This window comes from Thalassophryne amazonica, chromosome 10 (assembly GCF_902500255.1).
Source record: "Thalassophryne amazonica chromosome 10, fThaAma1.1, whole genome shotgun sequence".
NCBI classification, from domain to species: Eukaryota; Metazoa; Chordata; class Actinopteri; order Batrachoidiformes; family Batrachoididae; genus Thalassophryne; species Thalassophryne amazonica.
The window spans coordinates 95505135-95529742 of record NC_047112.1 but is presented as its reverse complement, the minus strand read 5'-3'; the positions used below and the strand labels follow the sequence as shown (position 1 = coordinate 95529742).

At 40.9% G+C, this 24608-nt stretch overlaps 1 protein-coding gene across 1 annotated transcript in view; it reads right to left on the bottom strand.

Moving 5' to 3' along the window:
• prdm5 (PR domain containing 5) overlaps positions 1–24608 on the bottom strand; it is a 236592-nt gene that overhangs the window by 108557 nt on the left and 103427 nt on the right. The window contains exon 13 of the mRNA XM_034180554.1: positions 4837–4930. Within this exon, the coding sequence (XP_034036445.1) occupies positions 4837–4930 (94 nt within the window). The remainder of the gene's footprint in view (positions 1–4836; positions 4931–24608) is intronic.

Below are 24608 nucleotides of genomic sequence, written 5' to 3'. Positions count from 1 at the left end.
CTTGTAAGTTCTGTTACTCAGAGACACGTTTCCCCAGAGCTTAGTTTTCTTTCGAACAAAACAACAAACAAACAAGCAAACAAAGAAACAGTTGACAGAATGTGGGGACAAATTTACAGCCAGTCAGGGTCAAAGGTCATCTGGCTGGTTGCTTTCTTGGAGTAGTCTTTTCTCTCTCCCCTCTATTCTTTCTTTGAGGTGTCCCCTTGGCTCCCACCCCTCCCCCAGCATTCCTCTCTTTTGTTTATTCAATATAAATGCAGTCGGACTGGGCTGTGTCCCACACTGCTATACATTAGTCTCTGCTGGGTTGTCTCTCCTTCACACATACTTATGTACATGAAAACATGCCCACACACAAGGATGTTGCCGACACTATGGTGATTGTCCAAGCTCATCACGGCACATCCATACTGACAGTCAAATACAGCACACACTTTCAGCAAGGCACAATTTTGCTGCCTGCTCTCAAGGGAAAGTTTGTTTTGTTTTTCAGGATTACTTCTCTGCTTTCAACACAAATCAGCCAATGAAGCTGACTGTGAAATTGGAAGACCTTGGAGTGCCAACACCCACATGTAACTGGATTTTGGATTTCCTTGGAGATAGACAACAGGTGGTCAAGATGGGAAACCAGGAATGTGCTTCAATTCAGGGTCTGCATCCTTTGACGGCTGTGTTCTACGTACATCTTGCCCACAGAGACCAAACCAACCATTCAGAAATGAGATGGTCTAGCTCATGGATCATTTTGTAATTGTGTCATTTTATTATTCTACCCTACCGTTGTTGCCTAGCAACTCTGACAGTTGCATAAGATAGGTCGGCATAGTGGGCATTACATATAATTTAGTAATCATTTTTCAGCACTTTTAAACATGACTTACTTATACAGTGAGGAAAATAAGTATTTGAACACCCTGCGATTTTGCAAGTTCTCCCACTTAGAAATCATGGAGGGGTCTGAAATTTTCATCTTAGGTGCATGTCCACTGTGAGAGACATAATCTAAAAAAAAAAAAAATCCGGAAATCACATTGTATGATTTTTTAATAATTTATTTGTATGTTACTGCTGCAAATAAGTATTTGAACCCCTACCAACCAGCAAGAATTCTGGCTCACACAGACCTGTTAATTTTTCTTTATGAAGCCCTCTTATTCTGCACTCTTTAACTGTATTAATTGCACCTGTTTGAACTTGTTACCTGTATAAAAGACACCTGTTCACACACTCAATCACACTCCAACCTGTCCACCATAGCAAGATCAAAGAGCTGTCTAAGGACACCTGGGACAAAACTGTAGACCTGCACAAGTCTGGGATGGACTACAGTACAACAGGCAAGCAGCTTGGTAGAAGACAACAACTGTTATAATTATTTATTAGAAAGTGGACGAAACACAAGATGACTGTCAATCTGCCTCAGTCTGGGATTCCATGCAAGATCTCACTTTATGGGGTAAGGATGATTCTGAGAAAACTCAGAACTACACAGGAGGGCCTGGTCAATGACCTGAAGACAGCTGGGACCACAGTCACAAAGATTACATTATTAACACATGATGCTTTCATGGTTTAAAATCCTGCAGGGCAGCAAGGTCCTCCTGCTCAAGCCAGCACATGTCCAGGCCTGTTTGAAGTTCACCAGTGACCATCTGGATGATCCAGAGGAGGCATGGGAGAAAGTCATGTGGTGGATGAGACCAGAATAGAACTTTTTGGAATCAACTCCACTTACCATGTTTAGAGGATGAGAACAACCCCAAGAAAACCATCCCAGCCGTGAAGCATGGGGGTGGAAACATCATACTCTGGGGGTGCGCTTCTGCAAAGGGGACAGGACGACTGCACCGTATTAAAGGGAGGATGGATGGGGTCATGTATTGTGAGATTTTGGCAAACAACCTCCTTCCCTCAGTAAGAGCACTGAAGATGGGTCATGGCTGGGTCTTCCAGCATGACAGTGACCCCAAACACACAGCCAGGGCAATTAAGGAGGGGCTCCGTAAGAAGCATTTCAAGGTCCTGGAGTGGCCTGGCCAGTCTCCAGACCTGAACTCAATAGAAAATCTTTGGAGGAAGCTGAAACTCCAAACCTGGAAGATTTAGAGAAGATCTGAATGGAGGAGTGGACCAAAATCCCTGCTGCAGTGTGTGCAAACCTGGTGAAAAACTACAGGAAACGTTTGACCTCTGTAATTGCAAACAAAGGCTACTGTACCAAATATTAGCATTGATTTTCACAGGTGTTCAAATATCATACATTGTGATTTCCGGATTTTTTATTTATTTATTTTTTTGTCTCTCACAGTGGACATGCACCTTAGATGAAAATTTAAGACCCCTCCATGATTTCTAAGTGGGAGAACTTGCAAAATCGCAGGGTGTTCAAATACTTATTTTCCTCACTGTACATGTACATGTAGAGCTAAAATTGGTTTTGTTTAAAAAAGAAAAGAATGAATACATAAAAATTGTGTAATGACTCTTGTCCATAAGTGAAGGTAATATGGAGCATGATCTGAATAGACTGATTGGTGCTGCGTCTGAGGTCCTCCTGAGGCTGTACTGGACAATCATGGGGGAAAAAAGGGCCGAGCCAGAAGGCAAGACTCTTGATTTACCAATTGATGTTTGCTCCTGTCTTCACCAATGGTAATGAATTTTGGGTAAGATCTTTTTGTGGATACAAGTGGTGGAAATGAGATTCCTCTGTTGGGTATTTTGCCTTAGTACACTCAGGGATAGGGTGAGAAGTTTGAATATCAGGCAGGGGCTCAGCGTAGAGCAACTGTTTCTTTGCATCAAAAGGAACCAACTGAGGTGATTCAGGCATTTGGTAAGGATGCCCCCTGGTCATCTACCTAGGGAGGTCTTCTAGGCACATTCAGCAGGGAGAAGGCCTGGGTGAAAACCCAGGAATTATAATTCTCAGATGGCTTGGCAACGGCCCACAGGAAGCATTACAGGACTTTGCCGAGGATGCGAAAGTGTAGACTGACCTGCCTGGTCTACTGCTATCGGTATATGGACCCAGTTAAGCAAGAAATAATGAAGGAATTATTAAATGCATGAATGAATGAAAGACTCTTGGGATTGTTTGGGCCAAGAAGGATACACCAGTTATGTTCTTCATTTTCGGAGGAAAGAAGGCTACATTCACTGGGCACATTCCAAGGACCCTGCAAAAAGAGACAACCTGCCTCACCACTATGAAGCATGCGGTTGACAAATGCAGCATTTGAAGGATGCAACCCCTGAATTTAGACACAGCCAAGGTCTTTGCATAACACAGTCAGTACAGGAAACCACCAGGCACCAACTTCATGTATGACTGTTTTCATATATACTGTCATTAAATATGCAGATGATACAACTATTTCTTGCCTCGTCAAGGGTGGGAATGAAGCATTATATAGTCTGGTCAACAAAATCATTGTGTATAGAGGGACCAACAACCTTGTTCTTAATAAAGATAATATCAAAGAACTAATTCTGGACCTCAGGGGGTGCAGCAGATTACAGAATATTTACAGAGAAATCGTTCAAATGGTGATACAAGCACCAAATTCGGCACAAATACTTCTTAGACATTACTCTTTTGAAAAAAAGCAGACTATCCACTTGATTTTTCAATAAGCAGCCAGGTGGGGGGTCAATGAAGAATTACACAGGGCGTGAAAATTAAAAGATCATCAAATCAAATTTAAAACTATACCACATTATTCATCAATCAAAAAGATTCCAAAAATGTATAGTTTGGACTATCTTTGACTGAATGTTATGAAGTTATGGGGTTAAAAACAACAAAAATGGTGACAAAGCTCAAGTTCAGTTTGTACAGGGGGCCAAAGTAAAAAGTGATGCAAATTATTGGTTGAGCTAATAGGATAATAGTTTTGACTATGTTGAATGTTTATTGTCCAAAGTAAAGGTCAAACAATGTCAATGTCTGTTGGAGATGCATTTGCAAAATGTCTGAGTAAGCAAGACAAATGATATGTTCTAAAAATTGATTTTATTATTTTATTTTATTATTATTGATTTTAAAAATTGATATAAGATTGAAGATTTAAAATGCAGTTTGCATTGCATGTATGGAAAGTCTCATTTCTGATGTCTTATGCTGGGAGATGCTGTTGCCACTATGATTTGCAGTCCCAAGTACCACAACCCATGAATTGTGCAACAATGGGTTCAAGTGTTCAAGATAATCACAGCTGGCAGAGATATTATTTTTAGTGTTTTCTTTTGCCATGGATCATTGCTTGCCACTGATTGTTGCTGCTGGTGTGAACGATGTCTGTGACCTTGCTGTGTCGGTGTGCATGTGGCAGGTGCACATATGTGCAGCAGTTTAGCTGGAATCTGTTGAATTTTGAATGTATTATTGGTGTTTATGGTGTTTTTCCTTGATCAGTGGTCATATGAGTTTTCTGTTTCTTTTGTAAAATCAGTGATTTGGAATATAGGTGATTCATATTTGTGAATATCCATAATGTTAGACTCTGATAGCTCTGAAGGCCTAGGCCTAAACCACACTTCAAGATTTACAATCGACTTTGCATCACTCAATGGACATATATAGGTAAAATCCTCCGTGATGTTCTCTTTACACACAGCATCTCTCTCTTAACACTGCAAACACCACACTGAATGAGAGCTCTTAGAGTGAACAGGAAGTGTTGGTGCAGTATTCATCACGGTTACCTCTGTGTCTCAATTCATGAGAAGAACTGATCTTCCAGATCTTTCCATTCATCAAGTGATGTTAATAACAGCTGATAGAAGGTTGACTTAACACACAGCACTGACCTGTGGAGGGCCACTGACCTGTATGACTGCGGATGTGAACCCTTAGCGTGCCATTACTGGCAAACTTTTGACCACAGTATGGGCAGATCTTCTCCTTCTCCCCTGTGTGTGTCTGTGAAATACACGACAAAAATATATATGGTTGATGTTGAGAAAAAAAAAAAAAAACATTTGTAGCATTATCTTCAATTCCTTCCCACTTTACAAAGTAAAAGGTGAGGATCCACTCTGTTACTGTCAGGTCTATAAATATCTGGACAGTGACACAGGTGATTTTGGTGTCTGGTGATTTTGTTGCTCTTTTTTTTTAGAACTGCCTACAGCGGACAGATTTACCACACAGTCCCATACTGTTTGTATGTTATAATGATTGATGTAACTGAGGATAAAGAAATGTTCAGTGACTTGGGAATCATGTACACAACCTCTGACTCGTGTAAAAAAAAAACTCTGACTCGTGTAACAAAAACACGAGTGATGGCCTTAATTCCTACATCATTACTGTGATACTTATGTTAAACTACTTTAATTGTACGTAGCTAAAATTCCTCAAAGCAAGGACATTTTGATTTTCATTTCAAGTCCACTGTGATGGGGTTCAAAGGAAAATTACAAAAAAAAAATGTCATGGTACAAATACTTATGGACCTGACTGTATGAGATTTACCTGAACCTTACCAGAACTAGTAAATAAAGTTTTATTATGCTGAATCTTTAACTAGATATTTTTGACATTTGCCAAAAACGTAATAAAATCATATGCGTTTATTTATTTGTCTCTCTGTCTGTTAGCAAGATTTACATCAAAACTACTGCATGAGTTTTGACAAAATGTTCACTACAGAAAGCTTTTAGACCATGGAAGACTCCATGAAATTTTGGATGTGATCTGGATCTGGATCCAGATCCAGATTCTGGATTAAGATTTCAGTTCATATAGGCTTTGAAGGCTCAAGTATAAAAAAAAAAATAACTACTTCAAGGATTGTCACCAAATTTGCACCACAGATAGATATCAGGGCACGGAAGACTCCACTGAATTTTGGAGGTGATCTGGATCCGGATTTTGGTTCTTGATTTCACTATATATAGGCTTTGAAGGATTACGTTAAAAAAAAAAAAAAAAAAAAAAAAAAAAAAACTACTTCACAGATTCTCACCATAGACAGCTATTAGGCCATGGAGACTCCACTGAATTTGGGAGGTCATCTGGATCCGGATTGTGATCAAGATTTCACTTTATATAGGCTTTGAAGGATTACGTCAAAACTACTTCACGGATTCTCACCAAATTTCCACCACAAATAGATATTAGGGCATGGAATACTCCACTGAATTTAGGAGGTGATCCGGATCCAGATCTGGATTGCCGGCCGTCAGAAATCTTGGATTGTTCTTGTTTAAACATGATTTGACTTATTTTTGGAGTTTGGAAAAGTAACTCAGGGATTAAATTTTAGCGTTTTATAGGGTTTTATAGACCATGTTCTTTACCTGTCTCATTGAATAAAGGCCAAACTGAATTTACTCCCATAATTCACTACTATCTGCTTCTAGAGTCTGTGGATGGAGATGCACACGTTTAAATGACAGTGGATCTTCTTAAAAAAAACAAAAAGCCTAAAGGCGGGATCAAAGAACACAGACGATGTATATTTGCAAGGTCCAAAGCCCAGGAGACTTAAGGGCCAAGGTGAACATATGCCTTCATCTCCTCAACCTCCTCCATCTCCCTTCACAGTCCACGGTGTTGAGCTCTGTGGGCTCACATTCAAACCGGGAAGAGCATGTGGAAAGTGTGTGGGCGTGCGTGTGTGTGTGTGTGTGTGTGTGTGTGTGTGGGGAGGGGTTCTATACTTCTACCTTTTCCTTCACCCCGTCCACCCCTCTTTAAAGCTACATGCTGCTGTAAATTCCTGACAGCAGAATGAAAAGCTCAAACTCAGAGCGACAGTTTCAACAGCAGTACAACAATACAGGAACACCTCCTCCCTGAGCCCCCGTCCTTCTCGCAGTCACCCTACTGTGTCGCTCTGACACTTTGGGTGTTTCCTTACAAAGGCTCCATCCACACACATGCACAGGAACAAACACAAGCATACAGCCTCATAAATGTGCACACACACACACAAACACACACACTAACAATCTCCTCCTATACAAACATATGTTTCCCAGATGGACCACTGGTACACAGTCTAGGTTTTTTTTTTTTTTGAACAACAGAAAAACACCACATTTTCCCTTCATACAACTCCAAATCCAAACTCCAGAAAAAGTTGGGACAATATATAATTAGAAAATGCAATAAATGAATAAATAAAAATTCAAAATAAAAAATCTATAGATTCTGATATTTACATTTGACAAACAGAGACCTGTAGATGGTATAAACCCAAGATGATTCATATGGCTGTTTAATTTGTTAATATACATCCATTCCTGCATTTAAGACCTGAAACAAATTCCAAAAAAAGTTGGGACTGGGCCAATTTATTGTAAATACAAGGATTAATTAATCACTTTTACAGCCAGTTTCTATCAATCATTAATAAATACAAACAGTATGGTAAATCTCTGTCATGTAGAGAGTTCTCAAAAAACTGAGTGACTATGCTGGACGGAGACTAGTGAGGAAAGCCACCAAGACACCCATAACAGCTCTGAAAGAATTCTAAGTTTCTGTGGACAAACTGGAAATGGTGCAGCAGACAAAAGTCCCATTCACAGCGTTATGTTGCATTTGAGTAGAGAAGGACTGTAAAACAGGAAAATATCAAATCTAGGCTTGGGTTTCCCATGTGTCTTCTCACAAACTGCAGCTGAAATTCTACATTTTCTTTAAAGAAATTCCTACTCTATACCATTACATCAGACAAATGTTCTACTATGAGCAGTTTCTCCAACCACAACCAACAAAAGTCAAAATATATGTAAGGATCACCGCATTTTCCATATCATTCCAACTTTTTCTGCTTTAAGACTGTTAAAATAGAGAATCAATTCACTATTGTAGATAAGTATGAAAAGTTTTTATAAAATATTTATCATATACAAAAATTATTGTATTAAATAGTAACAGCAATAAAAAAAGGGTTCCAGCACAGCACATACAGAGATGAAATAGTCTCATCATTTCAAGTCAAGTCTGGGGATCGTGCATTGGTGCTAGTGTTCGCTGCATCCACGACAACACGAAACCACCTTGTGTCCTGAATGGCAACCACCCAGGAAGACAACCGATCGATTCCCACATCTCTAAAATAACTGTCTATCTGCCACAGCCAGGTGGCCAACAACTGGGGTCCTCAACACTCAGTCACCTGCGTACTGGATCATGAGAGAAAAACAGTCCACATGGCCAAAATGTTGAAGCTGACGCTCTCTGACAATGCAAGTGATACTCCTCATCTGAGTCTTGCCCCTTAATCTTAAACGGTCTCATACTGTACAACAAAAAAAGTGACTGCACATGCAACTTCTCATATGTCACTTATCCAACCTTACTGAAGAAAAAGCATTTAGTGTAACACAAGAGCACTCCTGGAACATCTCCATCCTACAGGGGCACACATGTACAGCAGTGGTCAGACGTTAAACATTCGTCGTGGTCACAGATGTCATGGCAATATTGGGTTTTGAATGATTTCTTTGAACTATTTTTTTTTTTCTTCTTCTTCTTCTTCATCTTCTTCTTTTTCTTCTTCTGGGGCAAAATGATTGCACAACACAAGAACAACAATTTGGGGTGCTTGTTGCAATTTAGTTAGGATTTTTCCGAAGTCAATGCAGGGTCAAAATTATACATTGAATGCACCCACAATCGGGTTGAATGTATCTTACCAAGTTTTATCTTGACCAGATGCTTGTGGTAGTCATCAGCAAGCTTCTCCCAGAGTTTCTGGTTGGAAATATGACCACTATTCTGCCAAGAGTTGACCACAGTCCAGATATTTTCAATAAGGGTGAGGTTAAGACTTTGGAAAGTCCATTCCTAAAGCTAATTGTCAGCTTGCTTTATCCATTCCACAACTAGCTTTGATGTACGTTTAGTCATTGTCACGTTGGAACATCAAATTGTGTGCCACATTCAATCATCCACCGAATAGTTTGAAGATTTTGCTGAAGAATTCTGAGCTGGTCATCCTTCTTTAGTATTCAATGCACTTTTACAAAGCACTAGTTCCCCTGGCAGCAGAACAGTCCCAGAGCATGATATTACCAACACTGATATTACCATCACTGTGCTTCACAGTTGGAGTATGATTTTGGGCTTGAATGCCTTAACATCACTCCTACAAGCATAACTCTGGTTACTGTGCTTAGACAACTCATTCTTTGTTTTTTCTTTGTCCATGTAGTAGGGCTACAACAATAAGTTGTGAATCTGAAAAACTGAAATATTTTACATGTACCACTTCAAAAAAGTGACATCAACATTGACTATAAAAGATATTCTTATATTTGGGTATTTGTTTTTAATGTGATTATGCAAAACGTTCAGGCAAAATGTTCAGGATTTGGAAACTGTAGCTCCTAAAGTCAACTGATGAACCTTTCAAGTGATATTATTCCATGTTTCTAATTTTATGCTAGTGTTTTGTTCTATACTGCTATGAGAAAACCTGACAGGAATATACCATGATTTCAACCATATCATGACCTTTAGCTTAGGGCCCTGTCACACCTTGACAATTTAGCCAGCGTATGACAACTTGTGTTTGGCAAATTCGCTGAATAAGTTATGCAGCTGTGACACCATGACAATTTTACCAATGTACGTTGACAGTCCCATTTCCACCAAGCAGTGCGGGTCAGGGCAGCACTGTATGGTACGGGTCAGAATGGTTAAGCTGGCTTGGTTTGCATTTCCACTGTCAGCAGAACTCTTTTGTTTGGCAGGCGGGACACAGATGTTGACAAGCACATCATCGAGCACACGAACGCTTTCGCGCAGCCTCTCCCCTTCACACGGAGGCCAAATAGACTAATTTAACTTTATGAAATTTTATTTCACTGTTCTCTTGGTAGATAATGAGATTTATCTATTCTATTCTATTCATCACATGCAGAACGCTGAAGAATCAACTGATGCCTGTGGTAAATGCTGATATGAATGAATGAAACACTGTGACTCTTTCAACTTTTAAAATGAATTCATTTTCTTGTTGTGGCACAAAGCACCAGCGTTTTCTGCATCAGGCTGTGAGACACATCAGCCACGACAAGGATTAAAGTATTTTCAGACATCATTTTCCAAAATTAGGACCCTTTTTGTGGATACGTTTTCATCAGGCTGTGATGATGAATCAGACTGAAGTGAAGAGGTAAGATGAAGACTTTATATTTACTCAGAATAATATTTGAAACAGTCTGAACTGTTCACATGACTGCAGCTTTAAATTGTTGAGCCGATCAACGGACAGCATCAATGGACGTATTTTGACTTATGAGTAACTTACAAGAAACCTGTGTCACAGTCGCATAACTTAACTACAACGTATGGCCCCCGTATATGGGACGTATGAGACATATGCTAGCATGCTTCGAAAATATTGTACAAGCCCACAATTTTTTGCTGTACTACACCATGTACCAGTGTGCTTCACCATGCTCTTAACTTATACAAAACTTACCCATCACTTATTAGACATACGTCGGCGTATTCGGCGTATTTTTCATATGTCGGCATACAAGGTAAATCATCAAGGTGTGACAGGCCTGTTACTTAGGGAGACTCAGATGAGAAGTATCACTTGCATTGTGAGGGAGCATCAGCTTCAAAATTTTGACCATTTGGTCAGTTTCTCTGTGCATGACCCAGCATACAGGTGTCTCAGTGCAGAGGACCCCACTGGCTGGAAAAAGTCAAGGGGATGCACATGCTGACTGTGGCAGATGGTTACTTTTGAGAGGTAGTAATGGAGTAGTTGTCCACTTAGGTGATTGCCAGCCATGACACAGGGTGTTTCCATAGCACAAGAGAGGGCTACCATTACATTCCAACCATGTGGTTAACTGTAAGCCTTGTTGAAGTGGTCAATTTTAGGCCTAGGTCTTCTTTATTGGACAGTAGCCTCTCAGTGCATGGTGACATAAAGTATGTTTGACAGAAAACAGTGACACTGATGTTCCCACAGGTTATGGCAAATTTATGGCTTGTTGGTTCCTGGGTTGTTGCTGACCATCTGAACCCATTTCCTTTCAGCTCATGGCAACATTTTGACTATTAATCCAGAGCAGGTAAAAGTGGCATAAAGTTAAGTCAAGTCTGGGAGTGTGCACTGGTGCCACACATCACTGCACCCACCTAAAAGGCATAAACACTTAATGAAATGACAGCATGTCAAAGCTCAAGGGGGTGAACACTTTTTTATAGGCACTGTACTTGCTCTGAGGTAGCTTAATGTAAAGTAACAAGAGTGCTCTGAGAGCACATTATCCCCTGCTGGTAAATGCTGCTTTGGTACAAGTGTTTGCTACATACATTTTGATAACATTTTGAAGAATTCTACTAAGTTTCCAAAATTCATCCTAAAAATATGAAACAAGTTGATTTCAGAATACAGGCACCAACTCAAGAAATTGGCAGTTTAGGTTTGTTAATCAAGGGCAATAACTCTGCCAAAATATGTCAGTCTTGTACAAAATTACAATGTGCATATTATCAATCTATGTTTGTGATGGCAACAAGAACCTAAACAATTTATAAATACATAAAGGCAGTGAATTAGCGGGCGAAGAGGACTAAATAAGAAGACAGTAAAATAATATTTAAAAATTACGTAATTAACAGGAAATAAAAGGGTTGAGTTCTTCTTCTAAAAATGACTGAGGTCTAAGGTTTTAAAAACATTCTGGAGTCACATGTCATTCCAACTCATTATAGAAACTTTGCATAATGTATTACCACCATTGAAAAATGTCAACAACCTATTTTATAAACACTACCCAATCTACAGCCCATGGATCCCCATGGGCAACATGCTAATAACAATAATAACAACAACAACAATTATAATAATGATAATAATAATAAATATAGTATTAAACTGAATGTCATTTTTAGAATTTACTTATTATTGTTATTAGTATTAGTATTATTATGTGCTAAAAATGTCTTCAAAATGGCTACAAATGTGGACATTTGAGGGGTTTGGCCAGAGGGAGGGTGCTTTCCCACCCCTCGCCCCTGTGGGTCCAGCCCTGCAACCAAGGCCTACACAGCATGTGTGCAGCTGCAGAGAAAGAGGGTTTTGCTGCCTGTTCTTATTGACTATGTACTATCAAAAGGGGGAATGATGATCTAAAATACAGTGAAGCAGTCTGTTTGTAGATTTTGGAAAAACACAAAGGACTGTGTTTTTCCAAAATACCTCCATGTGTTTAGGGAGGTGTTCTGGACATGTCCACGTGGGAGGAGACCCCAAGGAAGACCCATGACTAGGTGGAGAGATTATATCTCCACACTGGCCTGGGAACGCCTCAGGATCCCCCAGTCAGAGATGGTCAATGTGGCCTGGTGTCGCAGACCGAACGGTCCACCCCTAAAAATTGACCTGCCTGCCTCGACTGCGCATGGGTCATTTCAGAGCTCAGTAGCTTGTCTGAGACAGAGTCTCTTCACCCAAAGTGATCAAATGAATTAATGGGATTATTAATCATCAGATGACAAGGTAAAACCTCTTAAATCATTCTAAAGTCATTTTTAAGCAGAAACGAGGCAATACTCCGTGCCGCTTTGAAATGACCGACATACAGTGAACGCATCAGCTAGCAGCTCATGTAGCTGCGGTGCTCTGATCGCTTCCTTTCTGATGAAATAATGCTGAATTTATGTGGAAAAGACTGTTGTACAAAAGATTCAGATATCTGTCACTGAGATAGATGATGAATGGAGTGCAGTTTGAAGCAGAAACGATGTGATAATCGATGAACCGCGGCTAATGACGCATGCGCAGTGAAGGCAGGGTGGACTGATTTTTAGGGGGGACTGTTTGGTCGGCGACACCGAGAAAGGGAAGTCTAGTGTCCCCTGCTGGAGCTGTTGCCCCCGCGACCCGATCCCAGATAAGCGGTTGAAAATGAGTGAGTCACAAGGCACTGTGTGTTGATCCTACAGAGAAAAAGTAAACACACTTTTTAAAAATGAATCAACTGAGTAATCAAAAAAGGACTTTATCGGGCAGATTCTTATTGGATTTCAATCCGGCTTTTGTGGAAACGCTTCACACACGAGGCTGTTTTTCACAGCCTGTGGTCACATTGGATCAGCCAGGAAAGCTCCGAAACTCATAACGACATGAAAAAATAAATAATTTGACCACTTTACAAAGAAAACTGGACTTGTCTGATTCAGGCAAGGTTACAGGGGATCTGTGTTGTATATTTGATCACATTTTTTACTTGGCATGTACAAGCAATAATGTCAAGGGCTATTAATTTCTTCTGCACTGAGAATCCCCCCAGAGAGCTAACAGGCACTTTATTTCCTCATCTGTCCATACTTTATAATTCTCCTCCATGCTCCATTGTTTTTGACTGTCTTCTTCAAAAACCCAGTTCAAGTCAGATTTTTAGCATATCCAGATTGCATCTAGCTTGATTTTTCTCTTTTTTTTTTTTTTTTTGCAGTCTGGACAGAAAACGCCACAAGATCCAATTTTTCCAAAGCGAATTCAAACCATGACATGCAATTCAAATCGTATTTTTGCGATTGAGATATTGTCCAGACTATAAAAACAATACAATCTGGATATGCTAAAAATCTGTCTTTAACTGGCAGTATAAACAAAAAAGCCTCAGTCTCTCTAAGTAATTGCTCATGCGATGCAAAGTCATTCCAGCAGTACCCAAGGATCTTCTGAAGAGAGCAAGTTCCAAACACAACCATTTGTTGCCTTAAGTCCCTGGTTATCTTCCAAGACTCACAACCATATAGGAAGACAGGTAGCATTAGAACTCTAACACCTTGGACTTTTGTTCTCCATCACCATACACCTCTGTCCAGCAAACTCATGAGTCCATTTAAGCTCTTCCCTCTCAATCTCAAAGGCCAAGGACCCAGAGATATGTATGTCACTGCCAAGATAAGTGAATGTCTCTACAGGTTGGACAATTACACCACATACAGACACACCTCTGATGGTTGATTCCAGGAAGTTATTAAAAGCCTGACTCTGAAGTCTTGATCCAGGGAAATCGCAAACCCACATTCCGATTCCTCACTCAGATTCTCAAGTGCTACAATCGGAGTAGCCATTGATTCTGCAAAGATCACAGCATCATCTATGAAGTAAAGGTCAGTAAACCTTTCCTCTGTAACAAAAGCACCCAAGTCATTGGTTTCCACAACCCTACCCAACACCCAATCCATACAATCATTGAACAGTGTCCGAGCCAGAGCGCATCCCAGATGAAGGCAAGTTTTCAGTGGGGAAAAAAAACTCAGAGTCTCTGCTGCCACTCCACACAGCTCTCACCGTATCTGTGTATAGGCTGTGTATGACATTCAGTAACTTCATGGGGATCCCATGAACACTCAGGATGTCCCACAGGGCTGGCATTGAGGCAATATGGCAAAGCCTGAAACTAATTTGTCGAGGGGTTTGGGGGCCGCCTAGGTCCCCAATGGGGTCCAGGGGCAAAGCCCCGGGCTGGGGGCTGCGATTTTAGGCCTTTTCAAACCTGTTTGGAAAGGTCTCAGGAACACCCAATGTTAAAAATTTTAAACAATCATTACCATCTTTGAGGTCAAGTGGTTTGTGTTTTACAATGCAGTTTTCTAAAGCAAAAATAACCACAAACAATGAAGCTATGAGAACTGTAATTTTTAAAACATAACAAACAACATCATCAGTACTGTAGTTAATCAGAACATCAGAGCAGTGTTTGTAATGAATTAAACTTTACAGACTAGAATATAAAATGGCTTTTCAATAACTTTGTTCATATAGATACACATATTTGACACCAGTGGTGTCAAAACATAGATAAAAAACATAAAATACTACTTACGGCAAACAGCTGCACTGCTCAAAATCATATCCACTAAATAATCTCTTTCTTCAATTTGATCGCTTTGTCTAACAGGCGCCTGCAAAATGCTAAGAAACGTTTTTTTGTTCTGATACAAATTGAGCCACATTAAAACACATTCAATGATTGGTTATCACGTCGAGCTAGACCAATGAAAAATTGTGTTATTAAACAAAGAACAGGGTATATTTCGCGGCTCTTATTAAACAAAGAACCGGTATACTTTCCGACGCTAAAAGTCATTTGCGGACCATCCCCTCAAACTCTGTCATAATTGTGTTATAAACCAGTCACCATTTGTTTTATTATACATCTGTGTAATTAATAAAATTATCTTCACAGACAATTCGTTTGCGCGCACATGCGCGTGAAAAAAAAAAAAAAAAAACACCAACTGCTGCTGCAATTCCTCGCTTTCTCCCCTCAAACTCTGTCATAACTGTGTTAAATAAAAGACAAACGGGACATCATCCTGCTCACAGGCTGATTGCCAGAGACAGGACATGTCCACGTCCAGTATAAACTCCAGACAGACATCTCCACGTCCCTACTCATCCAGTCCCTAATTGGTCATTGCGGCGCGACAAGATGAAAAAGTTCAGATTTTTCAACTTGGGGAGGAGGGCAATGCAACGCGATATCGTGCCACAAATGCAGCAATCGCTCAAAATCGCTTCATTCGCGTCACTTCATTTGCGTCCATCGCGTCGCGTCGCTTGAACTTTTGTGGCGCCACAACGCGTCCTTCCATAGGGATCACACGGCAACCTGTCACCTCCGCTGCATTATATCCAGATCCCAAAGCGGGAAATTCGGCTCAGGCCGGAAAAATACAAGGCCTGGTCCCAGAAAGCAGCCTGATCAACGCAAGCTGAACACTGCAAATAATACTAAAATTTCAAATCAATGAAAATACTGGAGCACAAACTTCTTACATGGTAAGTTAGTACAACAAACCACACAAGCCGCATTATCTTACATATTTATAATGAACTGCTCAGAAAGCACAGAAACAGTTGGCCAATTTCAATTTTCAATTTCAATTTCAATTTATTTTCATTTATATAGCGCCAAATCACAACAGAGTTGCCTCAAAGCGCTTCACACAGGAAAGGTCTAACCTTACCAACCCCCACAGCAACAGTGGTAAGTAAAAACTCCCTCTGAGGAAGAAACCTCAAGCAGACCAGACTCAAAGGGGTGACCCTCTGCTTGGGCCATGCTACAAACAAATTACAGAACAATTCACGGACGAATATACAAGAAATAATATACAATATACAAGGATGATCGCCAACATGAATACAACTCCCATCTCTGGATGGAGCTGCACCTTAAACAGAGAAAAAACAGAATGAGGCATCAGAAAAACAAAAAATACTGTATAATTTGCCAACATTAAACAACAAGAAAAACAGAAATACTAAGATGATCGCTACAAACAAATTACAGAACAATTCACGGACGAATATACAAGAAATAATATACAATATACAAGGATGATCGCCAACATGAATACAACTCCCATCTCTGGATGGAGCTGCACCTTAAACAGAGAAAAAACAGAATGAGGCATCAGAAAGACAAAAAATACTGTATAATTTGCCAACATTAAACAACAAGAAAAACAGAAATACTAAGGTGATCGCCGGCCACTAGCCCTAAACTTCACTAAAAATCCAGAATTTAGGTAAAGTTGAGGCCGCAGCCTGCTCCAATTACTAATAAATGAATGAATGAAAACTGTACCAGTATGCTAGCCATATGAAAGGGAAAGTAAGTGCGTCTTAAGTCTGGACTTGAAAATCTCGACATAATCTGTTTTATTGATGCAGGGAGATCATTCCACAGAAAAGGGGCATGATAAGAGAAAGCTCTGTGACCCACAGACTTCTTATTCACCTTAGGGACACAAAGTAGTCCTGCACCCTGAGAACGTAAAGCCCTGGCCGGTACGTAAAGTTTAATTAGTTCAGCTAGGTAGGGAGATGCCAGTCCATGAATAATTTTATAGGTTATTAGCAGAACCTTAAAATATGATCTCACTGGGACAGGAAGGCAGTGAAGGGATGCTAAAATGGGTGTAATGTTGTTCTACTTTCTGCTTCGTGTCAAAAGTCTGGCTGAAGCATTTTGAACCAACTGGAGACCCCAATGCTAGACTGCGGTAAACCAGAAAATAGAACATTGCAGTAGTCCAATCTAGAAGAGATAAATGCATGGATCAGGGTCTCAGCATCAGCCATAGACAGGATGGGACGAATCTTCGCTATATTTCGCAGGTGGAAGAAAGCAGTCCTAGTAATATTTCTAATGTGGAGGCCAAAGGACAACGAAGGATCAAAAATTACCCCAAGGTTCCTCACTTTGTCAGTGTGATGTATGACACACGAGCTGAGGCTGCGCATTAATTGGTCAAATTGATGCCGATGTCTCACTGGACCAAGAACCATCATTTCAGTCTTATCAGAGTTTAAAAGTAGGAAGTTTCTAGACATCCAACTTGCTGCAAGGCAATCTTCTAAGGATGTTATGTGAATGAGATTACCAGCAGTTATCGGCATGTATAAGTGAGTATCATCTGCATAGCAGTGAAAGGTAATCCCAAAACGCCGCAATATGTGCCCAAGGGGTGCTATATCAATCAATCAATCAATTTTATTTATATAGCGCCAAATCACAACAAACAGTTGCCCCAAGGCGCTTTATATTGTAAGGCAAGGCCATACAATAATTACATAAAAACCCCAACGGTCAAAACGACCCCCTGTGAGCAAGCACTTGGTGACAGTGGGAAGGAAAAACTCCCTTTTAACAGGAAGAAACCTCCAGCAGAACCAGGCTCAGGGAGGGCCAGTCTTCTGCTGGGACTGGTTGGGGCTGAGGGAGAGAACCAGGAAAAAGACATGCTGTGAAGGGGAGCAGAGATCAATCACTAATGATTAAATGCAGAGTGGTGCATACAGAGCAAAAAGAGAAAGAAACACTCAGTGCATCATGGGAACCCCCCAGCAGTCTAAGTCTATAGCAGCATAACTAAGGGATGGTTCAGGGTCACCTGATCCAGCCCTAACTATAAGCTTTAGCAAAAAGGAAAGTTTTAAGCCTAATCTTAAAAGTAGAGAGGGTGTCTGTCTCCCTGATCTGAATTGGGAGCTGCTTCCACAGGAGAGGAGCCTGAAAGCTGAAGGCTCTGCCTCCCATTCTACTCTTACAAACCCTAGGAACTACAAGTAAGCCTGCAGTCTGAGAGCGAAGTGCTCTATTGGGGTGATATGGTACTATGAGGTCCCTAAGATAAGATGGGACCTGATTATTCAAAACCTTATAAGTAAGAAGAAGAATTTTAAATTCTATTCTAGAATTAACAGGAAGCCAATGAAGAGAGGCCAATATGGGTGAGATATGCTCTCTCCTTCTAGTCCCCGTTAGTATTCTAGCTGCAGCATTTTGAATTAACTGAAGGCTTTTCAGGGAACTTTTAGGACAACCTGATAATAATGAATTACAATAGTCCAGCCTAGAGGAAATAAATGCATGAATTAGTTTTTCAGCATCACTCTGAGACAAGACCTTTCTAATTTTAGAGATATTGCGTAAATGCAAAAAAGTAGTCCTACATATTTGTTTAATATGCGCATTGAATGACATATCCTGATCAAAAATGACTCCAAGATTTCTCACAGTATTACTAGAGGTCAGGGTAATGCCATCCAGAGTAAGGATCTGGTTAGACACCATGTTTCTAAGATTTGTGGGGCCAAGTACAATAACTTCAGTTTTATCTGAGTTTAAAAGCAGGAAATTAGAGGTCATCCATGTCTTTATGTCTGTAAGACAATCCTGCAGTTTAGCTAATTGGTGTGTGTCCTCTGGCTTCATGGATAGATAAAGCTGGGTATCATCTGCGTAACAATGAAAATTTAAGCAATGCCGTCTAATAATACTGCCTAAGGGAAGCATGTATAAAGTGAATAAAATTGGTCCTAGCACAGAACCTTGTGGAACTCCATAATTAACCTTAGTCTGTGTAGAAGATTCCCCATTTACATGAACAAATTGTAATCTATTAGATAAATATGATTCAAACCACTGCAGCGCAGTGCCTTTAATACCTATGGCATGCTCTAATCTCTGTAATAAAATTTTATGGTCAACAGTATCAAAAGCAGCACTGAGGTCTAACAGAACAAGCACAGAGATGAGTCCACTGTCTGAGGCCATAAGAAGATCATCTGTAATCTTCACTAATGCTGTTGCTGTACTATGATGAATTCTAAAACCTGACTGAAACTCTTCAAATAGACCATTCCTCTGCAGATGATCAGTTAGCTGTTTTACAACTACCCTTTCAAGAATTTTTGAGAGAAAAGGAAGGTTGGAGATTGGCCTATAATTAGCTAAGATAGCTGGGTCAAGTGATGGCTTTTTAAGTAATGGTTTAATTACTGCCACCTTAAAAGCCTGTGGTACATAGCCAACTAATAAAGACAGATTGATCATATTTAAGATCGAAGCATTAAATAATGGTAGGGCTTCCCTGAGCAGCCTGGTAGGAATGGGGTCTAATAGACATGTTGATGGTTTGGATGAAGTAACTAATGTAAATAACTCAGACAGAACAATTGGAGAGAAAGAGTCTAACCAAATATCGGCATCACTGAAAGCAGCCAAAGATAACGATACATCTTTGGGATGGTTATGAGTAATTTTTTCTCTAATAGTTAAAATTTTATTAGCAAAGAAAGTCATGAAGTCATTACTAGTTAAAGTTAAAGGAATACTCGGCTCAATAGAGCTCTGACTCTTTGTCAGCCTGGCTACAGTGCTGAAAAGAAACCTGTGGTTGTTCTTATTTTCTTCAATTAGTGATGAGTAGTAAGATGTCCTAGCTTTACGGAGGGCTTTTTTATAGAGCAACAGACTCTTTTTCCAGGCTAAGTGAAGATCTTCTAAATTAGTGAGACGCCATTTCCTCTCCAATTTACGGGTTATCTGCTTTAAGCTGCGAATTTGTGAGTTATACCACGGAGTCAGGCACTTCTGATTTAAAGCTCTTTTTTCAGAGGAGCTACAGCATCCAAAGTTGTCTTCAATGAGGATGTAAAACTATTGACGAGATACTCTATCTCACAGAGTTTAGGTAGCTACTCTGTACTGTGTTGGTATATGGCATTAGAGAACATAAAGAAGGAATCATATCCTTAAACCTAGTTACAGCGCTTTCTGAAAGACTTCTTGTTGTGTGGGCCGCCAGAAGAGGAGGTACTGCTGGCACACCACCAGAGGGCACCCTGCCTGAAGTGCGGGCTTCAGGCACGAGAGGGTGCTGCCGCCACGGACACAGCCGGGGGTGACAGCTGTCGCTCATTATCTCTTGACAGCTGTCACCCATCTACTCTACATCATCTCACTCTATAAAGACCGGACGTCATCTCCACCTCGTTGCCGAGATATCTTCTACCTACGGAGGTAACATTCTCAGCCTTAATCTGTGCAGTACTGCACTGTGTGTTTCTGATCTGTGTACAGGAGGTTTCAGTCGTTTGTGTCAGCGGGAGGCTGAGCTGGTCGGTAATGGCAGGGTGACGGATCGCACCCTTCACGATCAGTGAGACAAGTGACAGTTCAGGTTCTGTAAAAGACTGTGTTCATATTTCCGGAGGTGGAGGTGGAATATCCACCATAAGTGTTACTGGGTGTTCACACACCCACATCTGATTGTTTCTGTTCCTCGCCAGCAGTACCAGATCCGACACGCGGAGACGGTGGCCACCTGGGGACTTGGAACTTGGCGGCTCCAGTATTTTCCAGGTTCGGTGGCGGAGGAAATCGTGTGGTTCCGGTTCTTCTCAGGACAGACGTCTTCTATCCTCGAGCCTGCCCACACGACACCTTTGTTAATTGATTGTTGCACCTATTCTGTAATCTGCTGTGTGGAATTGTGCTATTCACAACAGTAAAGTGTTCATATTTGACTTCCTCCATTGTCCGTTCATTTACGCCCCCTGTTGTGGGTCCGTGTCACTACACTTTCCCAACACTTCTAGTGTAATGAAACTTATTCCCCACTGCTGGGTAGTCCATCAGAGTAAATGTAAATGTTATTAAGAAATGATCAGACAGAAGGGAGTTTTCAGGGAATACTGTTAAGTCTTCAATTTCCATACCATAAGTCAGAACAAGATCTAAGATATGATTAAAGTGGTGGGTGGACTCATTTACATTTTGAACAAAGCCAATTGAGTCTAATAATAGATTAAATGCAGTGTTGAGGCTGTCATTCTCAGCATCTGTGTGGATGTTAAAACTGCCCACTATAATTATCTTATCTGAGCTAAGCACTAAGTCAGACAAAAGGTCTGAAAATTCACAGAGAAACTCACAGTAACGACCAGGTGGACGATAGATAATAACAAATAAAACTGGTTTTTGGGACTTCCAATTTGGATGGACAAGACTAAGAGACAAGCTTTCAAATGAATTAAAGCTCTGTCTGGGTTTTTGATTAATTAATAAGCTGGAATGGAAGATTGCTGCTAATCCTCCGCCTCGGCCAGTGCTACGAGCATTCTGGCAGTTAGTGTGACTCGGGGGTGTTGACTCATTTAATCTAACATATTCATCCTTCTGTAACCAGGTTTCTGTAAGGCAGAATAAATCAATATGTTGATCAATTATTATATCATTTACTAACAGGGACTTAGAAGAGAGAGACCTAATGTTTAATAGACCACATTTAACTGTTTTAGTCTGTGGTGCAGTTGAAGGTGCTATATTATTTTTTCTTTTTGAATTTTTATACTTAAATAGATTTTTACTGGTTATTGGTGGTCTGGGAGCAGGCACCGTCTCTACGGGGATGGGGTAATGAGGGGATGGCAGGGGGAGAGAAGCTGCAGAGAGGTGTGTAAGACTACAACTCTGCTTCCTGGTCCCAACCCTGGATAGTCACGGTTTGGAGGATTTAAGAAAACTGGCCAGATTTCTAGAAATGAGAGCTGCTCCATCCAAAGTGGGATGGATGCCGTCTCTCCTAACAAGACCAGGTTTTCCCCAGAAGCTTTGCCAATTATCTATGAAGCCCACCTCATTTTTTGGACACCACTCAGACAGCCAGCAATTCAAGGAGAACATGCGGCTAAACATGTCACTCCCGGTCCGATTGGGGAGGGGCCCAGAGAAAACTACAGAGTCCGACACTGTTTTTGCAAAGTTACACACCGATTCAATATTAATTTTAGTGACCTCCGATTGGCGTAACCGGGTGTCATTACTGCCGACGTGAATTACAATCTTACCAAATTTACGCTTAGCCTTGGCCAGCAGTTTCAAATTTCCTTCAATGTCGCCTGCTCTGGCCCCCGGAAGACAACTGACTATGGTTGCTGGTGTCGCTAACTTCACATTTCTCAAAACAGAGTCGCCAATAACCAGAGTTTGATCCTCGGCGGGTGTGTCATCGAGTGGGGAAAAACGGTTAGAAATGTGAACGGGTTGGCGGTGTACACGGGGCTTCTGTTTAGGACTACGCTTCCTCCTCACAGTCACCCAGTTGGCCTGCTTTCCCAGCTGCTCAGGATGTGCCAGAGGGAAACTAACGGTGGCTAAGCTACCTTGGTCCGCACCGACTACAGGGGCCTGGCTAGCTGTAGAATTTTCCACGGTGCGGAGCCGAGTCTCCAATTCGCCCAGTCTGCCCTCCAAAGCTACGAATAAGCTACACTGATTACAAGTACCATTACTGCTAAAGGAGGCCGAGGAATAACTAAACATTTCACACCCAGAGCAGAAAAATGCAGGAGAGACAGGAGAAGCCGCCATGCTAAACCGGCTAAGAGCTAGTAGCTGCGCTAAGCTAGCGGATTCCTAAAAACACACAAAGTGAATAATGTGTAAATGATTTAGAGGTGATTCAGCAGAGGGAGTGCTTTAGTCAAGGCATGTGAAGATTACACTGTGAAACAAATCGTTATCTAGTTAACTAGATCAATCTAACTGCGCAGATTAAACAGCTAACAGATACAGCAAAACACCGCTGTGCTCCGGAACAGGAAGTGATAAATACCGCAGTGAGAGCCAACCACCAGTAGAGGCAAGCAAGAGTTTAGCAAAAAGCTCAGGGAGAAAAGCAGGGGGCCTAAGACAGACCCCTGTGGAACCCCTAATTTCATGTCACTAAGGTTAGAGGTAGTGTTACTGTACAAAACACGGTGAGAACGACTGGTCAAGTATGACGTCAGCCATGCAAGGGCACTCCCAGTAATCCCAAAATGATTTTCCAGCCTATCAAGTAGAATATGATGATCCAATGTATCAAATGCAGCACTGAGATCTAACAGCAACAGAACCGTAGTGGTGTCTGAATCCATTGTAAGCAGAAGATCATTCACCACTTTAGTGAGAGCCGTCTCTGTGGAATAATATTTTCTAAAAGCAGACTGCAGTGGCTCAAAGAGATTATTCTCAGTAAGATGGTCTACGAGCTGCCGTGACACCACTTTTTCCAGAATTTTAGAGAAAAATTATAGATTTGATATCGGCCGATAGTTTTTCAATACACTAGGGTCAAGATTAGGTTTCTTAAGTAATGGTGTAATCACTGCAGATTTGAAACATTTAGGAACAGATCCAGAAGTTAAAGAAAGATTAATAATTTCCAGCACAGTCGGCCCAAGAGTGGGCCACAGGTCCTTAAACAGTTTTGTTGGTATAGGATCAAATAAACAGGTTGTGCTTTTTGTTGACATTACGAGTTTTGTCAGCATGTCTAGTGAGATATTATCAAATTCTGTAAATCTAGGTAATACCTCAGTAGTGGCGCCCACCTCAATAGCAGGGTGTAGTGGCTAGGTTAAGGCATGCCGGGATATGTTTAAATTGATGTCGTCTATTTTCTTCCCAAAGTAATCCAGGAAATCTTGTCTTGTTTGTCCATGCATAAGTGTTGCCACCGTGTCAAACAAGAACTTTGAGTTATGCTTGTTTTTGTTGATCAAATCAGAGTCGTAGGTCCGCTTTGTAGCCAATAATGCATGCTTATAGTCTAAGATAGCATCACACCATGCAAGGTGAAATACTTCTAATTTTGAACAACTCCATTTCTGTTCTAGACCTCTTGCTTTATGCTTGAGGTCACACAGATAATCACTGAACCAAGGCAACTGTGATTTGGGGGAAGCGCGGTTTTAACACAGGTGGTGCAATCATGTCGAGTGTAGTTTTGAACACTGAGTTTAACCTATCCACAAGTCTGTCTACTGACTGGGTATTTGTCAAATGTGAAGCTAAGACATCAGGCAGTCTAGCTTCGAGTTCAGTCTTAGCCCACTGCAACTAATCTGCCACTACTAGCTGTTTCTGAGGACTGTGCAGGGCTCAGGGACATAATATGGAGCTGTGACTGGTCGCTTGTTTTTTTTTACGTACTTTGGAGTAACAAATCATACCGGCATACTTTGATGTTTAAAATGCGTGCCTTGTATGAAACATGCATACAAGTGAGTAGGTCAGCTTTCCTGACTTGTGGAGATCAACAATCCTCCTTCTCAGATCTGCACTGAGTTACACTTTTCTCACTGGTTTGACAAACACAGTAAAAATGTTTTCATGTTGGCCCAGAGAAGCTACCAGCTGTAGTAAATCATCATATCTAAAAGGAACGTAAGAGCTCCCCCCTCGATTAAAGCAGTGTCATTCTGAAACAGAATGGACCAGTTCAAAGAAACAACTGAAAGCCAAATGTTGCCATG